This window comes from Mya arenaria, chromosome 6 (genome assembly GCF_026914265.1).
Source record: "Mya arenaria isolate MELC-2E11 chromosome 6, ASM2691426v1".
Classification (NCBI taxonomy): domain Eukaryota; kingdom Metazoa; phylum Mollusca; class Bivalvia; order Myida; family Myidae; genus Mya; species Mya arenaria.
In genome coordinates this window covers 45,635,340-45,663,106 of record NC_069127.1, presented here as the reverse complement: position 1 = coordinate 45,663,106, position 27,767 = coordinate 45,635,340, and the positions used below count along the sequence as shown (strand labels likewise).

General features: G+C 37.4%; 2 protein-coding genes across 2 annotated transcripts; both read right to left on the bottom strand.

The window, feature by feature from the left end:
- Nucleotides 1-685: 685 nt before the first annotated feature.
- LOC128237235 (uncharacterized) lies at nucleotides 686-27,066 on the bottom strand. Its single transcript, XM_052952582.1, has 3 exons — nucleotides 26,937-27,066; nucleotides 23,326-23,464; nucleotides 686-872 (listed from the first exon to the last, which is right to left on the bottom strand). Exons 1-3 carry the CDS (start codon nucleotides 27,023-27,025, stop codon nucleotides 759-761), a joined length of 342 nt encoding a protein of 113 aa, XP_052808542.1. The 5' UTR covers nucleotides 27,026-27,066; the 3' UTR covers nucleotides 686-758.
- LOC128237234 (uncharacterized) lies at nucleotides 879-8,671 on the bottom strand. The gene is made up of 2 exons (XM_052952581.1): nucleotides 5,634-8,671; nucleotides 879-2,007 (listed from the first exon to the last, which is right to left on the bottom strand). Exon 1 carries the CDS (start codon nucleotides 6,763-6,765, stop codon nucleotides 5,674-5,676), a length of 1,092 nt encoding a protein of 363 aa, XP_052808541.1. The 5' UTR covers nucleotides 6,766-8,671; the 3' UTR covers nucleotides 879-2,007; nucleotides 5,634-5,673.
- Nucleotides 27,067-27,767: the final 701 nt, after the last annotated feature.

Sequence of the window (27,767 nt, the reverse complement as noted above, 5' to 3'; positions counted from 1 at the left end):
GATCAGTGAAATAGTGTTTACATATCATTTCATTTTTAAGGAAAATTTAGAATTGTTTGTAATCGATTAATCAATTATGGTAACTACTTCTTATAACCGACTCACACCTGTAACAATACACTTGGGTTTTCGCCGTTTTCGAGCGGTTGCGTATAAATATGTTGTATTCATTTTGTGAATTTTTAAGCTGCATTTTCAGGGATATATGCAATATGTACGAGTTCAAGTGTACATTACTATACATCAATTCAGATTTGTTGAAGTTTAAAGATGTCATGTGTATTCAAGCATTCAATGAGCGCATTATTTCGACCGAATCACCGTGTAATCATTTGTAATAACGATCTGATGTGCCTACTATGAACGTGGCCCCCGTTCAAAAATGGAAACTTTAGGTGCTTTTTCATATAAGGGCTACAACTTGATCATTTGCGTGATCCTGAGGAATCTGGTAATACAGCTTCATCCAAATCCAATATTTTAGTAGAGCAATATGATCTCAGACGCACAATGCAAATACAATATCCCTCAACCTCTGGCAGGGGATAAAAGTTAATTGAGAGGGGCAAAACACTATACATTGTGTTTAATTGTTTACGTGATTTTATTGCAAAACAACAACAGCTTATCATAGAGAATAAGCAGGATCTTAACTGTAAATATATGAATGTATCAAACACATTCATTTTTGAGATATCAATATTTAATATTCATCAAATAACCCAATCTATCACACATTAGGGCAGAAGCGTATGAGGCTATCGATCCTTCAAAGGGATGTACCCTAGCGGATACACATCTTCTTCGTCAGCGGGAATGCCAAGCTCTTCATCAGTCCATTCTTCTGGATTGATGTCTGGGAAATCACCGCCCTGTAATATAAATAACTTCATTTGCTCCTATTTGACGGTGTGTTTCCTTAATTTAAGTTGTTATCACACCAGTACTAGCTAAACTGTTCACATTAAACTAATTTACTCACACTGTCAGAAAGTTTCATTATTAAGTTATTGTCTGCACAAGACCTGAACCTTTTGTCTAATGTTAAATGTGCATGACTCTTAGAGTTACTGATGTGATTGATCCCATGAGGGAACTTCACCAAGACATTATACCCACAAACCAAGTTTTATCATGATTTGATGATAAATAAAAAAAATCCTGCACAAGGTTTTACTGATGCTGGCATCATTCAGGAAAATGTCTATAAACAATATTCTCTTGTAGTTCAGCTGCAGGATAAACTAGAGCTATCACAAAACTGATGAGTAACCATGATGCCCCTTGACACAGAACCTTTTATTGATTGATACTGGAGCACCGTGTTGTCAGGAATATTTGGACAATTGATTAAAATATGCATGTACAGAATTGCCAGCTGATTTGTCATTCCATATTGGATGCCTATGAAGCAGTTTTAAGTTTATGTTCATTCCAAATTTGAGGATAGTAGGTACACTATCACTTTGATCACTTTGAAATGATGACTGTTATTTGTAGATATTCATGTATACTCCTAGCAGAAGTGAATATGTTCATATGATGTCAACTTGAATGTGACCTTGACATTTGGACCTGATAACCTCAAATCTGCTGGTCACGCCCAACCTCCATGTCAAGTTTGAGAACCATAATTCTAAGCATTAGTTATCACTAAGACAAGTTTTTTGCATTCAAGGTCACTGTCAACTTGGCCTTTGATCTGATGACCTGAAAAATCAATAGAGTTCATTCACGCCCAACCTCAGATGCAAGCGTCTAGATGATCGAGAGTACTTACTTTACAAGTTTCGTACCCAAAACAGTTCGAACGTTAAATATTACTTTTCCCGGCTTTTTACCGATTTTAACCTATAATCGCAAAATTCAAGGCATTTTCACGACCGGGAACAGACTTCGATATTCCCGTCTTTTCCCCGTTTTCCCAGTAGCGTGGGAACCCTGTTATCACTAAGACAAGTTTTTTGCATTCAAGGTCACTGTCAACTTGGCCTTTGATCTGATGACCTGAAAAATCAATAGAGTTCATTCACGCCCAACCTCCATGTCAAGTTTGAGAACCCTAATTCTAAGCATTAGTTATCACTAAGACAAGTTTTTTGCTTTCAAGGTCACTGTAAACTTTGCCTTTGATCTGATGACCTGAAAATCAATATGGTTCATTCACGCCCAACCTCCATGTCAAGTTTAAGACCATACAGTTCACTTTCCTTGTTAACTCTGAGGGTTTTACAAGTAAAATTGGAATTTGTCAAGTATGTAGGTTTTATTGTCAGTAGCGCGGTGATTGGCAGATAGTGTTGAGTTATTAACCTCAAAGCAAAATTAGTCAATCATTGTCACATCCGGTTCTTTATCCTTGTAGAAAGAAAGAAAACATATTCCATAAAAATACATTTTTTGTTGGGGTATTAATTGACCTTTGAACTCATATTTGTAGTTTTAACATTAACCTCCATCAGCATCGTAAATTGCTTGCGATATCCACACTATTAAAATAGAACACCATAGCATGTATTTGTTTTTTAATCATTGATTCTGTGTTAAGTTGTTGAGAACTTAATTGGATTGGAGTTTATATAATGCTTTGAGAACCATGTAAGCGTAAAGATTTTTCCATCATTATTTCTAAAGTGAAGAGACATATCATGTGTGATCCGCATTCTAGAAAGTAGTTCCTTGCATTGTTAATTAAAACGTTTAATACAAAAGTATTAATTAAGATTCCTCATTTTCAGATCGACAATTTAATCGGTCAATACTATTGTCGTAATACCTTCCCTTTCTTCAAATGAATATAATTAAGCTTTCTATTGAAATATTTTATGAAATAACTGTGTAATTATGCTTATTTTGTTTAAAAACAAATTGAAGCCATTACTTCTTAGTTATCAGATGGAAATTATTAGTATATTAAGCAATATAGTATATTTGGCAGAGTGGAAGTCATGTGATATGTAAGTTTGTAGTGAGGTCGTGCGTGCTAAATTTAGACTTTACTTTAGCTACTTCAGGTTTTGAGGCATGCATGTTTGTTATTGTGAAAAATGAAAAAAACAAGAGCTGTCACAGTATGTGACGAATGCCCCCGAATGTGACATTGACCTATGAACAAGGTCAGTACATGAAAAGTTGATCTTGCCTTTAAGTGTCAAATACATATGGCAAGTTATTTTAAATTGCCTCTGAACATAAAAAAATACCACCCATATTTGACAACCTACACTGTTATGTCCTTATATTCAGAATTCCCTTGTGAATAAACACTTCGTGTATCTTTCACCTTAGAGGTAGGGACATGGGTCTTGCACACTACACGTCGTCTTGGTATGTGGAACACATGTAGCAAGTGATTTTAAAATCTGTCCATACAAGGGAAAGTAACAGCCCGGACATGACAACCTATACTCTATGTCCTTATATACAGCACTCCATTGTGAACAAGCATTTTCAGTGAAAAGATATCCCCTGCCAACGATGGCTTGTTTGTGCTTGATGGCTTGTTTGTGCTTGAAGGTTAAAAAAAATCTCAGAAAGAATAAGATAAGCACATTGGTTTTACTGAGAAACGGCTGCAAACAATGATTTTTTAATAAATCAAGGGCAATAACTCTAAGGAAAATTGACCAATCCAAAAGAAAAATAGACAGGCATCATCACAGTATGTTGGTTCATATTTATTTCAAGTTTCAAAAATTTCTACCCACTAGTTACTGAGAAATGGCTGTAAATGAGAGTTTTTCAAAAAAATCAAGGGCAAGTACAATTGACCAATTCAAAAAAAAAAATGAACAGGCATCATCCCAGTATAGTAATTTAGTCCCCCTTCGAAGAAGAGGGGTATATTGCTTTGCACAGGCATGTCGGTATGTCGGTCGGTCCGTCGGTAGACCAAAGCTTGTCCGAGTGATAACTCAACAATCCCTAGACGTATGTACATCAAACTTGACATGAAGGTTGGGCCTGACCAGTAGATGACCCCTATTGATTTTAGGGCTCATCGGGTCAAAGGTCAAGGTCACAGTGACCTTTAATGGTAAAATAATTTTAAAGCTTGTCCGGGTGATAACTCAACAATGCCTAGACCTATGGTCATCAAACTTGATATGGAAGTTCGGCCTGACCAGGAGATGACCCCTATTGTTTATGGGGGTCATACGCCAAAGGTCAAGGACACAGTGACCTTGAATGGTAAAAGGTTGTCCGAGTGATAAAACAACAATGCCTGCACCCATGGCCCTCATTCTTGACTTGCAGGTTGGGCCTGACCAGTAGCTGAACCCTATTGTTTTTGGGGCTCATCGGGTCAAAGATCAAGGTCACAGTGACCTTGAATGGTAAAAGATTGTCCGAGTGATAATTCGACAATGCCTGCACCCATGGTCCTCATAGTTGACTTGGAGGTTGGGCCTAACCAGTAGATGACCCCTCTTGTTTTTTGGGGTCATCGGACCAAAGGTCAAGGTCACAGTGACCTTGAATGGTAAAAGGTTGTCCATGTGATAACTCGACAATGCCTGCACCCGTGGCCCTTAAACTGGACTTTCAGATTGGGCCTGACCAGTAGATGACCCCTATTTTTGGGAGGGGGGGGGTCATTGGGCCAAAGGTCAAGGTCACAGTGACCTTGAATGGTAAAAGGTTGTCCGAGTGATTACTCCACAATGCCTACACCCATGGCCCTCAAACTTGACTTTGAGGTTGGGCCTAACCAGTAAATGGCCCATATTTTTTGGGGGGGTTATCAGGCCAAAGGTCAAGGTCACAGTGACCTTGAATGGTAAAAAGTTGTCCGAGTGATAACTCGACAATGCCTGCACCCATAGCGATCAAACTTGACCTGGAGGTTGGGACTGACCAGTAGATGGCTTCTTTTGATTTTAGGGGTCATTGGGCCAAAGGTCAAGGTCACAGTGACTTTGAACGATAAAAGGTTGCCCGAGTGATAACTTAACAATGCCTGCGCACATGGCCCTCAAACTAGACTTGGAGGTTGGGCCTGACCAGTAGATGACCCCTATTGATTTAAGGGGTCAAAGGTCAATGTCACAGTGACCTTGAAAGCAAATTCGACAATTCCTGGACCTTTGGTCATCAAACTTGACATGAAGGTTGGGCCTGACCAGTAGATGACCCCTCTTGACTTTGGGGGTCATCAGGCCAAGGTCAAGGTCACAGTCACCTTTAACGCAAAAAGTTAACTAATCTTCTCCCAGTGATATCTCAATCTATGATAATCAAACTTGACATGTAAGTTGGGCCTGACCAGGAGATGACCCTTATTGATTTTAGGAGTCATTGGGTCATAGGTCAGGTTCACAGTGACCTTGAATGTGAAAATGTTTCAAGGGATAATTGGACAATGCCTGCACCCATGGCCCTCAAACTTGACTTGGAGTTGTGTCTGACCTGTAGATGACCCCTTATGCTTTTAGGGGTCATTGGGTCAAAGGTAAAGGTTACAGTGACCTTGAACGAAAAAAGCTTGTCTGTGTGATAACTTGTCAATGCCTGCACCCATGGCCTTCAACATGGTTCATACAGAAGTTTCACCAAAATATTTAAGGACTTTTTAAGGACTAAATAAGGCCCAAACCCCTCATTATAAGGTCCTATAATCTCAACAACCTTACCTTGTAATTTTTATAACTGGCTTAGTTCAGCAATGCAGACTCAACATTCTTTAAGCTGTTGGACCTTCTCATCTAATTTCTTACTTATCTTGTCACTGAACGACATTTTGTCCTTTGCCTTTTGTCTCAAACTGTTTGAATGCGCAATAAATGATAAGTTGCTCTCTTTTTCTGCCTTCATGGAATAGCTATCAGCTGACTTTGTCAGGCTGTCAATGTCTAATTTTGCCTGTTTGCACTGCCTTTTCAGTTCTTCAATTTCCTGTGACAGTTCCTCTCTTTTCCGTTTTTGAGTGTCTGTTTTTTTCTTGTCTCTTTCTTTTGCTAAATATACTTCATATCTATTTCTGGACTGAGATGCACTAGTCATCAGCTCTTTTGTAATTGGCACATTTAGAATACCACCAACACTGTTTACATAATCGCAAACAAGTCTTTGAGACACAAGTGAGTATTCTTTGAGATTTTCTACCTCCACCTCTTTGTTGACAGAGAAACCCCTCTCCACTGAAGCTTGCCCGTGTGACAGTGTGAGCAGCATTTTTACAACATCAAATACTTTGCTGTATGCAGTCCAAGACATAAAAGTTGAGTAAAACTCATCTAATCTGTCTTTGTTTGGATTGAACTCTGTGAATTTTGCAGACCCAAAGGATGGGAAATTGTCAATGCAGTCACAGTACTCTTTGATACATTCATCACAGTCTCTCTCGTTGATTCTTTTATGGGCCACAAGATATGTCAGCACTTTTTTCAGCTTCTCTTTGCATCTAGTTTTACTTTCAGACATTTTTCTTGGATCAAGACAGGCCAGATGTTGCACTAATGAATATGTTGCTGGGCACTTTTCAAGAAGTTTTTTCAGCACTTTCAGAACAAAGCTTCTACACTGAACTTTAAACTCCATAACCTGTCTCTCACTGAGCTTGTTCTCCTTGACAGTCTCCTTCAAAGCCTTTTCTGCCGAGAACCCAATGTCAACCTTTGTGTGTTCAATCAGAACAGAGCTGTCTTCAAGGTCAATTTTGAGAAGTCTTACTTCTGATGTGTCAGAAAGAACACCTGGCTTGATCACTCTTTCCATCAGTCCTCTTATTATACTCAGGAGTTCACTGTAAAGGAAGGGCACCATGGGTTTTTTCTGTTTGAAAATTACCAAGGAAGGCTTGTAAGTGCATGGCTACACATCTAAAAAATTCAAACTTTGCTCGGATAAGCTTGTCTTTCAGTGCAGCTGACACAATTTCAAATGACTTGCATGTTGGTTTTGCAATCTTCTTTTTTTCAACATCCTTCACAAATTGTCCAATATTTCCCCACACCTCAATAGCTCTGTCAACAACAGGAACATTTTCCATCCACCTATGGGTTACAAACTTCATTGGCATTCTAGTAGACCCACTGCTTTTCTGATAATCCTCTTTCCTAGCAGGACTGTCCTTGAATAAGTAATACATGCTTGAGAGTACAGATGAGACATCCCAGGTGGTAGCCTGACACCCTGTTTTAAATGCATTATGTACAATATGAAGTCCACATGACCCGATGTTGATCAAACTTACTGAAAAGTCCTGCTCAATCTTTGTTGTTATCATATCCAAAAACTTCCAATTAACATTTGGTCCATCCATTGATATTTGCAACATGTTTTTTGTCTGCTTCTCTAAATCCCCAATCCCTTTCTGGAAGTGTTGAAGCATGTCCTCAGCAGTCGCATGTCCCAGAAACTGGGATCCCAGGTATCTGGTGTGAACTAGGCCATTGGTTCCCCAATATCTTACACGTATATCCATTTGTTTAGCTTGGGATTTCTTATTTAGACTCTCGTCAAATAAAACTACAAAGTAACCACTTATTTCTTTTAATAATATACTTTTCACATGTTCGGCAATGCCGAAGCAACAAAGGTAGGCAGTTTTTCTCTCTCCACAAGCAAATCTGTTGGCGATTTGACTGTCTGGAAACATCAATTTGAACAATTTTGATATGTTTTCATTTGATTTATAAGAATTATGTGTAGTTATCGACTGCATTGTCCACAATATTTCTGCTTTTAACACATCGTTTGTTTGTACAAAGCTAGAAAGAGCAGTGCGCGGAATCGGAATCTCTGGTGCTGGTGCCGGTGGGTGGGGTATTATCAAGTCATCTATATCCCCACTAGCTGCTTCCGAAGGCTTTTCTGTCGATGACATGGTCTTTGGTTTTGGAGAAATGGTGAAAAAGGTGCTTACCGTGTTCTGCGTTTTCGGCTGCTCAAGATTTTTATGTCGGATACTTTTTGCGTGCGATTTCACTGCGAGTTCGCCCATTTTGCAAAGATCGATCTCTTTTCGGCATAAAACGCAATTGGCTTTAAATTTGCAGTCCTTAACTTCTCTTATCCATGGGTATGTTTGTATCCATTTCACGTTAAATACACATTTTCCAGGCATGCTTGTTTTGTTCCGAAGAAACCGCGACTTAAATTTCTATTTTTCAGCAATGTGCTTTTAGCATCCGATAACGAGATGTAAGCAGCCCGCTGATTGGCTACTTCGCTCCAATGCATTACGTCATTACTTACGACGGTCACTTTAACTATGGGCAACTTAATCACAACATGGCTACTTAGTATCTTCATTGACGAACAGAGAGTAGTTCATAAACATTTTTCTTCCGACTTAAATCATTTTTAAGGCCAATAAAATCTTTTTAAGGCCATTTGCACCTAATATAAGGTGTTTTTAAGGCCTTTCTGGCTTTTAATCGACTTTAAGGTCTTTTTAAGGCCAACCCTTTAGAATTCAGGACTTTTTAAGATCGTGCGAACCTTGTTCAAACTTAACATTTAGATTTTTGGTGACCAGCTGATGACTCCTATGGTTTTTGAGGTCATAGAGTCAAAGGTCATGGTCAAAACACACTCTATCCTCAATCTTCGAATGGTCATAATCTTAAAACTGCCTCAACGGCATCCAATGTCAGCGACAAATCAGCTGTCATTTTGGTCCATGCATATTTCATTCAATTGTCCATATAATCCTGACGACATGGCGCTCGGGGGGGGGGGGGGGCATAATGTTTGACAAACATCTCTTGTTCATATTTATTTTCAGTTTCATGAAATTCTGCCAGCTAGTGACTGAGAAATGGCTGTGAATGTGCATTTTTCAAAAAATCAAGGGCAATAACTCCAAGGTCAATTGACCAATCAATTTTTTTGGGGGGACAGGCATCATTCCAGTATAGTGGTTCATATTTATTTTAAGTTTCATGAAATTATACCGGCTAGTTACTAAAAACACAGGTGACGGACGGAAGGAAGGACGGACGGAAGGAAAGACGGAAGTAAGGACGGACAACGCCATTTCAATATCCCCCTCCCTATTTCATAGGCGGAAGATAATAAACACTAAGTGTGACCTTGACCTTTGAGGTAGGGACATGGGTCTTGCACGCGACACGTCGTCTTGGTATGTGGAATACATGTGGCAAGTTATTTTAAATCTGTCCATACAAGAGAAAGTTACAGCCCGGACACGACAACCAACACTCTATGTCCTTATATGCAGCACTCCATTGTGAATAAACACTAAGTATGACCTTGACCTTTGAGGCAGGGACATGGGTCTTGCACGTGACACGTCGTCTTGGTATGTGGAACAAATGTGGCAAGTTATTTTAAAATCTGTCCATACAAGAGAAAGTTACAGCCCGGACACGACAACCTATACTCTATGTCCTTATATGCAGCACTACATTGTGAATAAACACTAAGTGTGACCTTGACCTTTGAGGTAGGGACATGGGTCTTGCACGCGACACGTCGTCTTGGTATGTGGAACACATGTGGCAAGTTATTTTAAAATCTGTCCATACAAGGGAAAGTTACAGCCCGGACACGACAACCTATACTCTATGTCCTTATATGCAGTACTCCATTGTGAATAAACACTAAGTGTGACCTTGACCTTTGAGGTAGGGACACGGGTCTTGCACGCGACACGTTGTCTTGGTATGTGGAACACATGTGGCAAGTTATTTTAAAATCTTTCCATACAAGAGAAAGTTACAGCCCGGACACGACAACCTATACTCTATGTCCTTATATGCAGCACTCCATTGTGAATAAACACTAAGTGTGACCTTGACCTTTGAGTGGGGACACGGGTCTTGCACGCGACACGTCGTCTTGGTATGTGGAACACTTGCGGCAAGTTATTTTAAAATCTGTATATACAAGGGAAAGCTACAGAGCCGGACGGACGGAGCGATTTTAATATGCCCACCTTCGGGGGCATAAAAAAACTGGGGGTAAAAAATATGTCAAAAAGGTTAACAAAAGTCAGTTACGGTAACACTATTTAAAGATACTGGAACTGAAAGACAAATGAGTTAAATATAATAATGCATTAAAACTAAAATAACAAGAGCTGTCATAAGACAGCTCTCTCGACTTCGCCGCTTTGACTTAGAAGTGAATACAATAACAATGTAATATTACCACGTTTGGTCTATTTATGTCGAACCTAACTAAAATTATTCAATACAAAAGGTGACTTTGATGCTGCCCTCCTACCACCGGAAAAATGATGCAAGTCATTCAAATAACTTTATTTCCCATTATGAAAATGAGGTAAAGAATATATAAATATGCCTTTCAAAAGAAATTAAAATAAAATTTCAAAAAAAATATAATAAAAAAATAGTTTAGTATAGCCCTCCTAGTTTTCCCTTGGTAAAAATATGGTTAAGAATGTAAAAATGTCAAAAGAAATTAAAAAAATATATATATTCAAGGGACATAATTTGTATTTAGGGTTAAAATGGAGTTATGTTTCTTGTTGTAAATTTGTATAAAAGATAATATGGAGTTATCTAACCTCATTATGTGATGGCTCTGAACTGTGTGAAGTATTAAGTCAATTGAATGAAGGGTATTGGAGTTTTAAGTGAAAATCCCAACTTGTCCTAAAACTTTAACCTGCCCTCAAACTTTAACCGAAGTCAATCAGGGGCCATAACTTGTATTAAAAATAATATGGAGTTATGTAACCTTATTGTGTGATGGTCCTGAACAACTGTGCGAAGTATTTAGTCAATTGAACAAAGGGTATAAAAGTTATTAATAAAACCTAACCTGCCCTTAAACTTTAACCTAAGTTCCATAGTCAATCAGGGGCCATTATCTGTGTCAAGAATAATATGGAGTTATCTAACCTCATCATGTGATGGCCCTGAACAACTGTGTGAAGTATTAAGTCAATTGAATGAAGGGTATTGGACTTATAAGTAGTGATGTTCCGATGATCGATTATAATCGAAAATCGATTGGTTGGGCCTGAAATCGGCAACAATCGATTGTATTTTCTTATAATCGATCATCGAAAAAAAAAATTGAAAAAAATATTTGTAAGTGTTCAGATGTTATCTTTAACAAAACGGCTGATGAAAGCCACAATGAGCAAGTAAAAATGAACTATTTTTTATATAACACTTAATAACTTCAATCATAGACATAACGTATATGCTTATAATGATTAAGAGTTTAATAATGTGCATGAATAAAACTTCACTTTAGGTTTTATCTAGTATTTTAAAAAAACGATTGTACTATCGATAATCGGTTACTTGAGTGGAACCGATTATCGATAGTAAAATTGGAACCGATTCCTAACACTATAAAGTGAAAATCCCAACTTGCCCTAAAACTTTAACCTGCTCTAAAACTTTAACCTAAGTCCATCAGGGGCCATAACTTGTATTAAGGATAATATGGAGTTATGTAACCTAATTGTGTGATGGTCCTGTACAACTGTGTGAAGTATTAAGTCATTTGAACAAAGGGTAAAGAAGTTATTAATAAATATCCCAACCTGCCCTAAAACTTTAACCCAAGTTTCATAGTCAATCAGGGGCCATAATCTGTGTAAAGAATAATATGGAGTTATCTAACCTCATCATGTGATGGCCCTGAACAACTGTGTGAAGTATTAAGTCAATTGAATGAAGGGTATTGGACTTATAAGCGATATCCCAACTTGCCCTAAAACTTTAACCGGACGCTGGGGCGAGTAGTATAGCCCACCTATTCTTCGAATAGTCGAGCTAAAAATGGACATCAACCAAAATTGTGCACCTATAAAGGATAACCAGTCGTCTTATGTGTGAGTGAGTCTCAAATTTTTTGAAACAACACAATGAGAGAAAAGTACTCAAATAATTTAAACGCAATAATATACAGTAGGAGGTTTCCTCAGTGTTTACACTTTGGAGTAACGCAGAAATAGTAATTCTGCGGTCCACTGATTGGCCGCTAAGGTAGAGAGAGTGTAAATGTCAACAAAAGAAGATAGCGTCTAATTTCAATTCATTGGTCTACCCACAGACAGACTGACATACGCAAAGCAATTTACCTCCTCTTCTTGGATCATAATAGTTGTTTACGGATCATATCAAAGAAATTAAATCCCACTACCACAAATTCAATCTAAAATGTTTCATATCCTAAAAGTTGACCAGGTAGAATGAAAACAAGACTCGACAGCCGTTGGTCAAAAAAATATGATAGGCGCTACTACCAATCATTGCTCACCTAAGATGTGAAGAAAAAAACAAACTGCCTATAAACATTTGTTTGGTAGTATGCCCAATTGACATCAGATAGGTCATTAGTTGGCTCAGCAACATAGCGGGGAGTCAAGATTATTTGATATTGTCAAAGGAATAGTCTAAGAACACTACATACCAAAAACCTTCATTCTAAGATCATTACTTACCAAAAAGCTCAACTTAACAATATGTCAATTGTTTGGAAAACTGCTGAAATTATATTTTCAAGCCTTAGAAGGTCATCAAGTGAAGCTTTCTGTGAAGTTTCAATAAATTCCACTCAGTCGTTTATTTCAAAATGTTTTTTTAAAGAAAAACAGGAAGTTGGCCAAAGGTGTGGCCAGTTTTGTTCCAAGGGGCATAATTTAAACAAACTTGAACATCCCTGTGAAGTTTCATCAAAATTGGAAGCAGTTAAGGAAGAGATGTTGTTTAAAGCACTTGCGGACACAGAACACCGGACACTTGACATAGCAGTCTTCCCAAAATAGTAAAAATTCTGCCTGCCTGTCCGAAAAAATATTTGCCAGTCCGAACAAATGTCATTACATAGTATACAAAAAGGGTAAAAAAAAATGAATGTCAACTGGTTTTAATAATTCCTGATTAAATTCACAAAAACAAACAAACATACAAACACTACATGGACCTGTCTTTTAGTAAAAACAAGAGCCGTCGTAAGACAGCGCGCTCGACTACGCCACTTTGACTTAGAATACAATAACGATGTAATAATACCAAGTTTGGTCTCTTTATGTCAAACCTATAACTAAAATTATTCGATACATAAGGTGACTTTGATGCTGCCCTCCCACCAGCCAGCCCAAACAATAACGCAAGTCATTCAAATAACTTGATTACCCATTATGAAAATGTGCTTAAGAATATACAAATATGCCTTTCAAAGGAAATTAAAAAAATATATAAAACAAGAGCTGTCACAGTATGTGACGAATGCCCCCGAATGTGACATTGACCTACGAACAAGGTCAGTACATGAAAAGTTGATCTTGCCTTTATGTGTCAAATACATATGGCAAGTAATTTTAAATTGCCTCTAAACATAAAAAAATACCACCCATACTTGACAACCTACACTGTTATGTCCTTATATTCAGAATTCCCTTGTGAATAAACACTTAGTGTATCTTTCACCTTAGAGGTAGGGACATGGGTCTTGCACACGGACGTTGTCTTCGTATGTGGAACACATGTAGCAAGTGATTTTAAAATCTGTCCATACAAGGGAAAGTAACAGCCCTGACACGACAACCTATACTCTATGTCCTTATATGCAGCACTCCATTGTGAATAAACACTAAGTGTGACCTTGACCTTTGAGGTAGGGACACGGGTCTTGCACGCGACACGTCGTCTTGGTATGTAGAACACATGTGTCAAGTTTTTTTAAAATCTGTCCATACAAGGGAAAGTTACAGCCCGGACACGACAACCAACACTCTATGTCCTTATATGCAGCACTCCATTGTGAATAAACACTATGTGTGACCTTGACCTTTGAGGCAGGGACACGGGTCTTGCACACGACACGTCGTCTTGGTATGTGGAACAAATGTGGCAAGTTATTTTAAAATCTGTCCATACAAGGGAAAGTTACAGCCCGGACACGACAACCTATACTCTATGTCCTTATATGCAGCACTCCATTGTGAATAAACACTAAGTGTGACCTTGACCTTTGAGGTAGGGACACAGATCTTGCAGGCGACACGTCGTCTTGGTATGTGGAACACATGTGGCAAGTTATTTTAAAATCTGTCCATACAAGGGAAAGTTACAGCCCGGACACGACAACCTATACTCTATGTCGTTATATGCAGCACTCCATTGTAAATAAACTCTAAGTGTGACCTTGATCTTTGAGGTAGGGACACGGGTTTTGCACGCCACACGTCGTCTTGGTATGTGGAACACATTTGGCAAGTTATTTTAAAATCTGTCCATACAAGGGAAAGTTACAGCCCGGACACGACAACCTATATACTCTATGTCCTTATATGCAGCACTCCATTGTAAATAAACACTAAGTGTGACCTTGACCTTTGAGGTAGGGACACGGGTCTTGCACGCGACACGTCGTCTTGGTATGTGGAACACATGTAGCAAGTTATTTCAAAATCTGTCCATACAAGAGAAAGTTACAGCCCGGACACGACAACCTATACTCTATGTCCTTATATGCAGCACTCCATTGTGAATAAACACTAAGTGTGACCTTGACCTTTGAGGTAGGGACACGGGTCTTGCACGCGACACGTCGTCTTGGTATGTGGAACACATGTGGCAAGTTATTTTAAAATCTGTCCATACAAGGGAAAGTTACAGCCCGGACACGACAACCTGTACTCTATGTCCTTGTATGCAGCACTACATTGTGAATAAACACTAAGTGTGACCTTGACCTTTGAGGTAGGGACACGGGTCTTGCACGCAACACGTCGTCTTGGTATGTGGTACACATGTGGCAAGTTATTTTAAAATCTGTCCATACAAGAGAAAGTTACAGCCCGGACACGACAACCTATACTCTATGTCCTTATATGCAGCACTCCATTGTGAATAAACACTAAGTGTGACCTTGACCTTTGAGGTAGGGACACGAGTCTTGCATGCCACACGTCGTCTTGGTATGTGGAACACATGTGGCAAGTTATTTTAAAATCTGTCCATACAAGGTAAAGTTACAGAGCCGGACGGACGGACGGTGTGATTTTAATATGCCCACCTTCGGGGGCATAAAAATATAAAAAATTCAAGGGCCATAATTAGTATTTAGGTTTAAAACTGAGTTATGTTTCTTGTTGTAAGATGGTCGTAAATAATTTTGAATTCTATTAAGTGCATTTAATGAACGGTATAGAAGTTTTTTTATTAAAATCCCAACTTGCCCTTAACTTTTACTTGCCTAAAACTTTAACCTTAGTCAATCAGGGGCCATATCTTGTATTAAGGATATGGAGTTAAGTAACCTCATTGGTGATGGTCCTGAACAATTGTGTGAAGTATTAAGTCAATTGAATGAAGGGTATAGAAGTTATTAAACAATATCCCAACCTGCCCTAAAACTTTAACCTAAGTTCCTTAGTCAATCAGGGGCCATAATTTGTATAAAAGATAATATGGAGTTATTTAACCTCATTATGTGATGGCTCTGAACATCTGTGTGAAGTATTATGTCAATTGAATGAATGGTATTGGAGTTTTAAGTGAAAATTCCAACTTGTCCTAAAACTTTAACCTGCCCTAAAACTTTAATCTAAGTCAATCAGGGGCCATAACTTGTATTTAGGATAATATGGGGTTATGTAACCTCATTGTGTGATGGTCCTGAACAACTGTGTGAAGTATTAAGTCAATTGAACAAAGGATATAGAAGTTCTTAATAAATATTCCAACTTGCCCTAAAACTTTAACCTAAGTTCCAAAGTCAATCAGGGGCCATAATCTGTGTAAAGAATGATATGGAGTTATCTAACCCCATCATGTGATGGCCCTGCATGAAGTATTAAGTCAATTGAATGTAGAGTATTGGACTTTTTAAGTGAAAATCCGAACTTGCCCTAAAACTTTAACCGGACGCCGACGCCGATGCTGGGGCAAGTAGTATAGCCCACCTATTCTTCGAATAGTCGAACTAATAAACACACTAAGTCTCGCGAAAATTATTTAAACACCACTGCCATTTATGTGCTTTCGGTCTCCCGGTCATTCCACCAACCGCTGCCATTTTGACTGTAGACGAACAAGAGATGTTTGTCAAACATTATGCCCCCCCCTGAGCGCCATGTTGTCAGGATGATATGGACAATTGAATGAAATATGCATGGACCGAAATGACAGCTGATTTGTCACTGACATTGGATGCCATTGAGGCAGTTTTAAGATTATGACCATTCAAAATGTGAGGATAGAGTGTGTTATGACCATGACCTTTGACTCTATGACCACAAAATCCATAGGAGTCATCAGCTGGTTACCAAAACCTAAATGTCAAGTTTGAGGGCCATGGGTGCAAGCATTGTCAAGTTATTTCACAGACAAGCTTTTTTCATTCAAGGTCACTGTAACCTTGACCTTTGACCTGATAACCCCTAAAATCATAAGGGGTCAACTACAGGTTAGATGTAACCCCAAGTCAAATTTGAGGGCCATAGGTGCAGGCATTGTCGAGTTATCACTCGAACAACATTCGCATTCAAAGTCACTGTGACCTTGACCTTTGACTCCTAAAATCAATGTAGGTCATCAACTGGTCAGGCCCCACTTCCATGTCAAGTTTAATGATCATAGGTTCAGGCATTGTCAAGATATCACTTGGAGAAGATTTGATAACTTTTTTGCGTTAAAGGTTACTGTGACCTTGACCTATGGCCCAATGACCCCCAAAGTCAATAGGGGTCATCTACTGGTCAGGCCCAACCTTCATGTCAAGTTTGATGACCATAGGTCCAGGAATTGTCAAGTTTGCTTTCAAGGTGACTGTGACCTTGACCCCTAAAATTGATATGGGTCATCTACTGGTCAGGCCCAACCTCCAAGTCAAGTTTTAGGGCCATGGGTGCAGGCATTGTTGAGTTATCACTCGGACCTTTATCATTCAAGGTCACTGTGACCTTGATCTTTGGCCCAATAACCCCTAAAATCAATAGAGGCCATCTTTTAGTCAGACCCAACCTCAAAGTCAAGTTTGAGTGCCATGGGTGGAGGCATCGTTGAGTTATCACTCAGACAACCTTTTACCATTCAAGGTCACTGTGACCTTGACCTTTGGCGTGATGCCCCCCCCCCAAAAAAAACAACAATAGGGGTCATCTTCTGGTCAGGCCCAACCTCCAAGTCAAGTTAAGTAAGAGGGCCATGGGTGCAGGCATTGTTCAGTTATCACTCGGACAACCTTTTATCATTCAAGGTCACTGTGAGCTTGACCTTTGACCCGATGAGCCCTAAAATCAATAGGGGTCATCTACTGGTCAGGCCCAACCTTCATGTCAAGTTTGAGTTATCACTCGGACAAGCTTTGGTCTAGAGATGGACCATCCGACATGTGCAAAGCAATATAGCCCTCTTCTTCGAATTGGGGCATAATAAAATGCCGTTACTGATGAATTGTATTATGCTTGTTTATCCTGGCACATCATGATTGCATTTCGGAAATGGCCGACTTTTGGCGATGTTGTGTGACGTCAATATCAGTATGGGATCGACTTAATACTGCTAAGGCAAATAATCAGCAACAGTTTTAGAGACATTTCGCTTTCATGTACTTTTTCGCTATTAAGTCGTCTCAAAATATGTCGGTCATCCGGACCGTCATTTTTGGAAGACCTGCCGGACCCGTACAAATTTTGCCCAACATGTCCGGCGGACCGGCACATTTCGGGAAGACTGACATAGACAGAACATAAAGTGAGCTGAAAATAGGTCGGGTTCTGGGGGGTGCAAGCCCCCTTGTCTTTAAGGGGAAGCTGTGTGGGAACAAGGGGGGCAAAGCTCTCTGGCCAAAAATGACACATTTTACAGTTCAGAGTCCTTCTTAAACGCTAAACAGCAACACGGATGGCATTTCAGAGACAAACTTAAATGTATTAAACAATAAATTCAACCAAGATTTATGTGTCTTCATTGCCAGTTACTCAAAACAGTAACTCTGACTTTTGTATTTGAGCTTGGGACCTAGGTCTTGTGAAAAAATTAGGGATGGCAACGAGTACCCGAGTCTTGAACGTCCAAGTACTCAAGTACCAAATCACTACTCGAGTACTCGATTTTTTTTTTATAAAAATCACCAAATACTAGTGATGGGATATCGGTTGGAGAACTGCAACCGATTATCGGTTGGAATCGGTTAGCAAACCGATGCGATATATCGGAAAAATAATCGGTTAATTGTTATTTATTTTCATAATTTTCTATTCAGATATTTATGTCTTAAATGTGACTGTTTTACTTAAATTCTAATGATCTTTTGAAAAAGTAAAGAACTTAAATTACAATCAGGTGTATATATAGCTGGCATTTGTGAGAACTGACTGGTATTATAGTATTATTTCTGCTTTATATACATGCTCTTTTTACACCATTACAGCTCAAGTTTGATACTTTTTATTTATGAAAAAACATCCCGTTTAAAACAAACAACAAATTTAAACACAAAGACAGTTTACAACTTATTTATAATATTTTTTTTCTAGATATTTAGTACAAACAACAGCATTATTCACACAAAAAACTGTTTTACACTTTAACATGTACATTGAATGTCACTGAAAAAATCAAGTTGCATAAAAAAAAAGTTCTTTCCACTGATATTACATAATAATGGATATAGAAATGTCACAGCATTTTTGTCCCTTGTCGACAGATAGATTCAATCGGACATACCGTTATAAAATACGAAAATCTATCAAAGTTTTGCTAATTCTTTCGAACTTAATTTTTGACGCTATGGGCGCCGCCATATTGACAGTGGTGCCTAACTGTACGATGTTAAATCAATTTTCATTGGATAACTGCAACGAAATACTAACGCTTCATTGGCTGACCATTTGCCAGCATACTTCGGTTATAACCGTTAAGCATTAATCATGTCTGATATTTCGGATACTTTAAACTTTCGGACAGGCACGTGTTCTTTCTATTAAAGTGGGGACAATATATTAGCAAAACATTAATGATGATTACACAAACACAGCTCTTGAGTTCCAAAATATAATGCTGAAGCCTGACATTAAAATACTGGACGGGAAATTTCAAAAGATTTAATTAACCGGTGTTTTTGTTAGTCTTTTACAAAGACGACAAATGGCGATGTTCATATTCAAATTGTCCTTCGTCAATGGCAAATTAAATATCTCCGACTCTCTATTGCCGTCTGCTAGAGCGGCCATTTTGCGCGCTTTCAGATTTATTTCCCATTCGGAAATCTTCGTTCGTACCGGTGAGTATTCGTACCTGCTATCGACTCGGAGAAAACACAATCGATTATCAGAATCGGTTGGGCTTTTCTAGCCGTTAATCGATTATACCCGCTAATCGGCCCATCACTACCAAATACACGATTTACAGACAAAATATAAGGGCTGTTATTTTATATTGGTCTTAACCCTTTAGCACATAGACAAGTGGCCAGATTACACCTCCCAGTCAATAGCCATCTTACTGATAAGCAGTCCTTATCTGCATAGGTACTTTTCTGGATATTTGAAAATGAGAAAATGAATACAGCAGTATGACCTTAAAATCAATGTTACTCCAAATAATTGTGTCCAAATCTTTTTTATGTGAATTCATTTTTTATAGATAATTAAATTATCTAATAAATGGTGTCAATGATGAAATATTAAATTATTTTATTTCAGCTGTGAATGTATTTTCAAGATGGATTTGTAACATTTCTTTGAAATGTCATAATTGCATTAAATCAAAGGGTAATAAAATGCTGGGATCGATCTAATTTTTATTACCCCTATCATAAAAAAGACCCATCTGGAATAAAAAGCCGACAATTTATGTTCTTGTGTATTAATACACAGAAATATGCCAGGAATATCCGGTGTCATCCGGCTGAGAGATCCAGTCCAAGGTGTCTGTTTAACTTTATTACCCCCTCATAAAATTGTTTACAAAAAAAGAAAGCCGATAAATGATTTTCCGGTATGAATAAAAAGATCTAGATCAAACAAAACGCTTGCACATGACCTATTTTACAGCCAAAACTATGATGGACATTATATAAGCTTCACAGAAAATTTACCCATCATTTTCTCATTTACTAATTGTTTCTTTTGTTTGTAAACAAAATATTACCTTTAAGTAAATATAATCTCAATTGATTTTAATTGTAAACTGAACTGACGTAATATATTTAATGATTTACGCATCAATGAATTTGGGGGAAATTCCATACAGTACTTAGCTCGTGGTCTTATTACGTCACAATGGGATATCACACCTGCGATTGGGAGTATAAACACCTTCTCAATTTAGCAGACGATATTTTCAAGGGAAAATCAAGACACAAAAGGTTAAACTTTAATTTTATAAACATCCGGGATATTGTTTACAAAAAGAAAGATGCAAAATTGAAATATTGAAATGACCCTATTGAAATATGCGGGCCATACGTTTACATCCAGTAATGGATACGGTCGGCCAAATGCGTATACATCTGGTAATGAGCTATGTCGGCCTATCTCGTATACATGCGGTAAAGGGTTAACTGGATCTAAGAACGATGTAGCTAATCAGAGTGCTTGTTATTCATAACTGACCAATACAGTGAATGAAGTCAATCATGTATGACCATAAGATTGACTTAAGTTACATATTGAATACCACCCCAGATCTGGGTAGTTGCCAAGAGGACAATTTACGGTCCCTCTAAACCCCTCTGTTTACACAATTGATCTCAATCAATTAGTTGACAGTTGTTGTGATAGTTGCAAACTGTCAACAAAGGACCCCTATTTCAAATTAGCACTGATGTCAATTAGTAAAGTTTTGATAGCGGTACTTTCACCTACACAATTCTATTGTATACCAATTAGAGACCTTTCACCAAACAACGGAAACTTACGAGCGAAAGAGTATCGACCATTACGAGAATTGATTTCTTAATGGGCGTATTTTAACTATTTTTGCAATGATTATCTTATGATTGGTTGATATTTTAAATCAAGAATTATAAATATTAATGAGGTAAACAACATTTACACAGTACGAAAAACTATCATTTAAAAAAAAATAATTGTAGAGTAAACAACTGAACTTCGTATTGAATTTCATTCACTATTTTTATGTATGCTATTAATTTTCGTTAATTGTAATTCTGATTGTTGTTCAGTTCTGCAGTGCATACTTGTATAAAATGAAACGAATAAGACCAATTAAAAGCCTGAAACAACATTTGTTTTCTTTTTATATCAGTTTTTGTTAAATTACGTAATGAAAGTTTACTTTAAAGGTGAAAATGACCAATAATACGACCAATGCACAATATACGTCATTAACGATACATGTATACACAATCTTGTCTTTGCCAACACATTAGGGATTATTCTAGAGCGGAATAGCGGGGCGCTCCGCCCTGCCCTATTTCCGGTCCCCCACGCTGCCCCTATTCAACCTAATTAGCGCCACGCTGTTTTAATCCCATCAACTGCCTTGATTGACACTCGATAATCAGCAATTATGCACAGCATGTGTCTGTCACTGGCTTGTTTACAACTAGCGCGTGTAAAAAATCGATACACACAGCACGCTATATGCTTTAAGCGTGGTTCCCGGTGTTAATGCTGTACTAATAGCGTATAGCGGTATAAGTGTGAACAACATGTCGGCATATATTGTTTGATGCCGTAGACAGAATTAAGAAGTTAGGAAAGTAATTATCGAAGTGGTATTTAATGATAGAGCTGGGGAGAGATGAAATAGATTTATAATGAGGTTAAATAACGATAATTAGACCGAATTACCTCGGCTACTTTTTAATGTTTTTAAATTACTTGAACTCGCTAAAAGACGAAAATGGAGTTGAGGAAAGGTAAGGAAAAGGTAAGAAAATGTGAATTACTGTCCCATATATTGGATTTAAGTCTGATAGATAACACTACTTGTACGTAATACGATATTAAGTTCTAGTGATGCCTTCCTCTAAACGGAAGCTTGTGCAAAAGATCGTGATCTATCTAAAATAGCTAGGAATAATCGTTCGATTTCGGACTTTGTGAAAATGTGAACAATGTAGACTATGTTTTTCATAATTTTTAGTACATGTCTCAGTCAGTACAATTATTTCCCACATTTTCACATAAAACACTACAGGCATGAATATTATGGGAATATGTGTGAAAGAATGGTACTGGCTGATGATTTGATAGTCAATAGATTGTCTTTTGATTAATGTTTTGAGGATTAATGCATCTACATGAATAAAATTCTTAATTATCAACAATTGCTTGTCAAGTTGTGTTTTGCTACTTTGATTTCTTGCCATTGTTTTAAATTGAGCATGTGGACATAACACTTAATATGTTTAACACTAAACACATGTTGTATTTCTTAAACACTCTTAACGACCGGCTGCCGCTACATATGCTACCCTGCCCTGATTTTGGTGTACCCTGCCCTTTTTTTGCCCCCCCCCCTGCCCCTTTTTGGTCTCTAGAATAATCCCTACACATATTCAATTTTTCTGAGTAATCGAGTACCCGAGTACTCGATCGAACGATCGCCCGAGTACTAGAGTGTTAATTTTACTACAATCAATTGTGCTGAGATGGATGCACAACACACAAAAAGATTTTCAAACCTTTCCAGATTTATGTTTACCAAACCTGTGAACCCTGGGTGTGGCCAGTAATAACACCAGGTGCATAACTTAAACATTCACAACCAATTTTGTTAAGATGAAAACTACAGAACTTAAAGCTAAATAATGGCCTTTGGGCTTTCAACAAGAACAAGGCAGAGTAATTCACAAAATCAACTGCAGAAGCAAAAAGCAAATTGTCTCTCAAAATCCTAGACTTGCAAATTGTCTCCCTTAACTCTAGACTTGAATTTACATGTACATGTAAACTTGGCTAAAAATAGAATTCGCTCATGCAGACCTGGCTAAAAATAGAAAGCATTTCTTTAAAACTTTCATGGCCCATAATCTAGGCATGCATGGGCAGATCTGGCTGGTTTTCGAAAGGAACCGAGCTCTAATGGATATCTAGATACTGTACAAGTTTCACTGAGATACAATCAAAACTGAAGACTGTATCGTGTTCACAACCAATTGTTTACACAATAGCATTTTTTTATACTATCAAGGGCCATAATCTAGCCATGCATGGGCGGATCTGGCTTGTTTTCGAAAGGAACCCAGCTCTAATGGATATCTAGATACTGTACAAGTTTCATCGAGATACAATCAAAACTGAAGACTGTATCGTGTTCACAAGCAATTGTTTACAGACGCACGAACACACAAATGCACGGATGCACATACTACGTACTGGCCTTTGGCCAGTAGAGCTAAAAAAGAGAAACCTTTTTGTTTCCTTGTTAAGTTGAACTATTTTATACTTACTATTATATGTCCTGAATGCATGTAGGACATAATGCCCATCCATGAAAACATGACAGCAGTGATCAACTCTGAAACCCGCCACCACATTGCACCATGAGGGGGTGTCTCTCCGCGGTATGAGACTGGGCCTATCAGACCTCTGAAGAGATACATGTTAATGATACAAGTAAATTCAATCAGTACTAATCTAAACACATTTCATTATCTATATTGAACTATTGGGAACTGTCACAGGAATGTTATGGATTCCCAAAGTTACAGGGTTAGTAAGGTGATCCGATATACAGGGCAAAAGAAACAATATGGATTTCTGCGTCCTCTATATCCCATATCGAGTCACCGACTAGCTCCTTAAACGTTGACAACCTGTTTATATAGATCAATTTATGGGAATTGTTTCATTTATTTATCAGAATCTGAAACAAGATGCCATTTTGGTATAATATAACGATTAGTGACCCAATATGGAACAAGGCAGTCCAAAGGACGGCTATTTCTTGCATACCCGACGTGTGTTTCTGGTCATGTGACTACTCACTGTGCTGCAAAAGAACCCGTCATACACCCCCATGTAAGATGAGTCATGCACAACAAAGCCACTTCTTATTTCTTTTATTGTATCAGGTTTGTTAAAAAGATAGTATGCCATTTAAATAAAGCACAAATATATAAGTATGCAAGTCTTTTAATTAAAATTGAAAATAAATAATCGTCAAAACACAATTTTTAGAGGAACTATCTGACAACCATAAATATTTAAAATTACTGTGCTTTAGTATGTCAGTAAACAACGTTGCACACGCTTTTTTGGTGAAATGTACAAAAGTGTGTTTTCAACGTAAATTTTTTCACATATTGATAATTTTAGATGTGCAAGAAAAAAATATAAATCAAGTTTTTCCTGTCCGGATTGAAAAATCCAACCCTCGGGCTGCGTGGCCGGTAACTCGGCAAACCTTGTTTCTGGCTTACACGCCTGCCCTTCGGTCAGATTTTTCTATCTGTACAGGAAACACATGATGGATACTTATATTCTTTGTTTATCTAAGATGCATATTATACTGCTTTCAAAACATTATGAAAATAGCATTCCCAAGTCAAGTCATGTTTCCTTCATTTCACTTATTCCAATACAAACATGGATAAATGAGGTAATATCATATGATAAATGTCACAAAAGCAATTGAGTGAAATGCATATATATAGAATAAGATTTGATTTCTTATATTACAACTGTTTGACAATGTATTTTATAAATAGTAAATTACCAGTGCAATCAATTTGGTTAAATTCTAATGTCACAATATTAATATTACCAATTACTGAATAAATAAATTAAGATTCAATAAAATATCATAGCAATTTGAAACAAACTGGCTCAAATTCTGAATCTGTCAACAGGCATGTTATACATTTTAATATATTGATTTCAATAAAATTGCTTTTACAAACAGTATTAGGTAAGGTTAAACATCAGATTTCTGTATTCTATTCCGGGTATTCATAAGTTTCTCTAGTTTGAAAATATTTGGGTGTCTGTATAAGTAGGGTTTCATATATTTCTTCCGTTCTTTATAAAAATTATTACACTCTTTCATTTAGGCATTCTATTTCAGCTACCAGTTTCACTTGGGAGTCAATGGAGTAAACTATAAAATGTAAAGTTTTCGTAGGTTGATTTAAAATGTATGGCTAAATGCCTAATTTTGTTTGAAACATTCTGTAAAAAGTTGCTTTATTGAATGTTTCAGTTACACAAAAACATTCAATAATAAATAGATCTTTTAATTTTTGCTTAACCACTGCCTTCAGCCATTTTTGATTCACACAGTATTGGCCTTCCCATATATTGCATAATCCACATTTACTTAAAATAAATTTTAGATGTATCAATTTTTAGTAAGAATATGATGTGATAACTGTAACTTGTGATAATTGGCCAAATTTTTTACAATTTTTTTTTAATTTTTATTTTATTATCTTTGTAATGGGTGATGACTTGAGCCTAAATTTCCATATATTTGCCGACATGACCCTGTTTAAGAAGCCATAACTTTATCAAATCTTAACCAAATTCTACATTTTTGGACTTTCCTTGTAGAGTTAGTGTCAATCTTTAAGAAAATGTACAGTTTTAACGAAAACAAATGCAATTTCAAACCCAAATTTCCTAAAACATGTTACTCAACGAACCAAATACCCGCTAATTTCACCGAAATTTCCCAGACTAAAATACATTATCCCGCTATTGCATTAGCAATTTAACATGTGTACCCAAGAGAAACAATATATCTATCACGATACAGGTGAAATGGAAGTTAAATGTAGTCCCATACTCAAAAGTACTGGCGAAGATCTGTGAGTCGGTATATAAACAGTATTCTTGGCAGAGTTATTAAAGAAAATTGCGAATAAGCGTCTCGTTTGTGCTTGTTGAGCGATTGCACCTTGGAGATAATTTCCTTCTGAACATGCATGCGGCGTATACAGTTGTTTTATCGAAAAAATCTTGTAGATCTGAGCTCTTTTCCATACATATGTCTCAATCCGAAATCTGCTAACCTTCATAACTTGTGAATGATAAAGATTGTATGAAATTATAAGATATTTAATATATGTAAAAATAAACGACCTAAATTGGATTATTTGTTTATTATGTGTATCATAGAGTACTAAAAGACATTGTTTATGATTCTCAGTCCAAGAGATCACCCTTGGGACCAAATATCTCGAATCAGGTAGCTCGACTGGCCAAAAAATGCTGTCCAAATTTTTTAAACCCACATTAATAATACAGTCAACAAAGTAAACAAAATCATTGGGCTTATTAGAAGGAAATTCACCTTCATGGACAAATCCTTGTTCCTAACATTGTACAAGTCTCTTGTTCGTTCCCACTTGGACTATGGAAATTTAATGTACTTCCCATACACGAAGAAATGTAAGCAAGTTCTGGAGAATGCGCAACGTAGAGCCACAAGACTAATACCTGAATTTCGTGGACTTTCCTATCAAGAACGATTGAATGAACTGAATCTCCCAACATTGGACTACCGTAGAAAAAGATTTGATATGATACAAGTTTTCAAAATTATTCACGAAGTTGATGACATCAATGCAAGTGTATTTTTCAATTTTGCGGACAATAGTGGAACAAGAGGTCACTGTTTGAAGCTTGCAATGCCTAAAGCTCACAAGTCTATTCGATTAAATTCTTTTGGACATCGTACTATATCCATTTGGAACGGCCTTCCACATAATATTGTTACATGCAGTACCGTGAACAGTTTTAAATCACAACTGGATAAGTTATGGGCACACAAACGTTTTGATCTAAGTGATGTGTATTAATTTCATCAGCAAACAATCAGACCGGAGTGAATTTCAATATTTTCATTGATAAACAAAATCAGATCGGAGTGGAGATTTGCATAGAAGTCATCTAAAGGGATCAACTAGCCTAAAGGGCTAAACGTTTCCCTAGAAGACACAAGGTAGGTAAATACCAAGTTACGGCAAGTAACTGTGTGGTGGCGATCACTTTTGGGCAGTATTTGAAATAATTGAATTATTTTGACAATAAAACACTTAAAGACATAAAGCAACTTTACCCCATCTCTCTACTTTTATTCATTTGTTGCAAACATCTCCGTTGTATTAATCTTTTTCCAGGCCGAAACAACCGGGCGAACAAGTACATTTTCAATGTCGTCTTCCGGTGTTATTTTGTTCAACATTGCCAGTGCGATTCGCAAACAGCGACATTGTATAGGTTACAATATACTAAATTCCCGTGTTTCATAACATTTTGGGGGGCATTTTTACTGATATGGAAGGTGATTGAGCGACAAATCTACAACATGATAACCCTAACTGCCTGCTCCCCATATACAGTATGCATAACAATTGTAATCAAAATAGCAACATAAACATAGTTCTGCAAATTCATAAAGAACACAATAAGAAACTGGGGCCAAAAAGTACAAACTGGCCACAACTTATAATATCAATCAAGGCCTCAACTTAGTAACTTGTGGCCACAACTGGGTGCAGGACTGGGTGAACCACTTCATAAATATAACATTGTTATATCAAAATACTAATAATTAAACACTTTGATATGATTAACAATGTATGCATATTATATCCCCTATATACCAGTAACCATATATATAGATGGTTCACTAAGTCTGACCAAGTGGTTCACTTAGTCCTACATTCGCCATAACTCATTTAGCCAATCAAAACAGCTGTGTCATCTTTGACTCTCTATGGCTTTTACCGATGATAGTGCGGTACCATTGATACCCCGGCCCGATTATTTCGCCTGCACAAACCGGCTTTATTTAGTCCTGATGGAAACAATAGGAAGAAGAAAGAGGATGGAACGCGCTGTCATGGTTGTAAAGATATGCTAATCGGATGCATTAAATCCACTTAAG

What these genes read in the sequence shown, in the direction of transcription:
- LOC128237234 (XM_052952581.1), bottom strand. Translation starts at nt 6,765, where the DNA reads ATGGTGCCCTTCCTTTACAGTGAACTCCTGAGTATAATAAGAGGACTG.
- LOC128237235 (XM_052952582.1), bottom strand. Translation starts at nt 27,025, where the DNA reads ATGTACTTGTTCGCCCGGTTGTTTCGGCCTGGAAAAAGATTAATACAA. An exon ending in AATAAAAGTAGAGAGATGGG is followed by an intron (nt 23,465 to 26,936) that starts GTAAAGTTGCTT and finishes GTATCTCTTCAG; the next exon opens with AGGTCTGATAGGCCCAGTCT. An exon ending in TGCATTCAGGACATATAATA is followed by an intron (nt 873 to 23,325) that starts GTAAGTATAAAA and finishes TTTATATTACAG; the next exon opens with GGCGGTGATTTCCCAGACAT.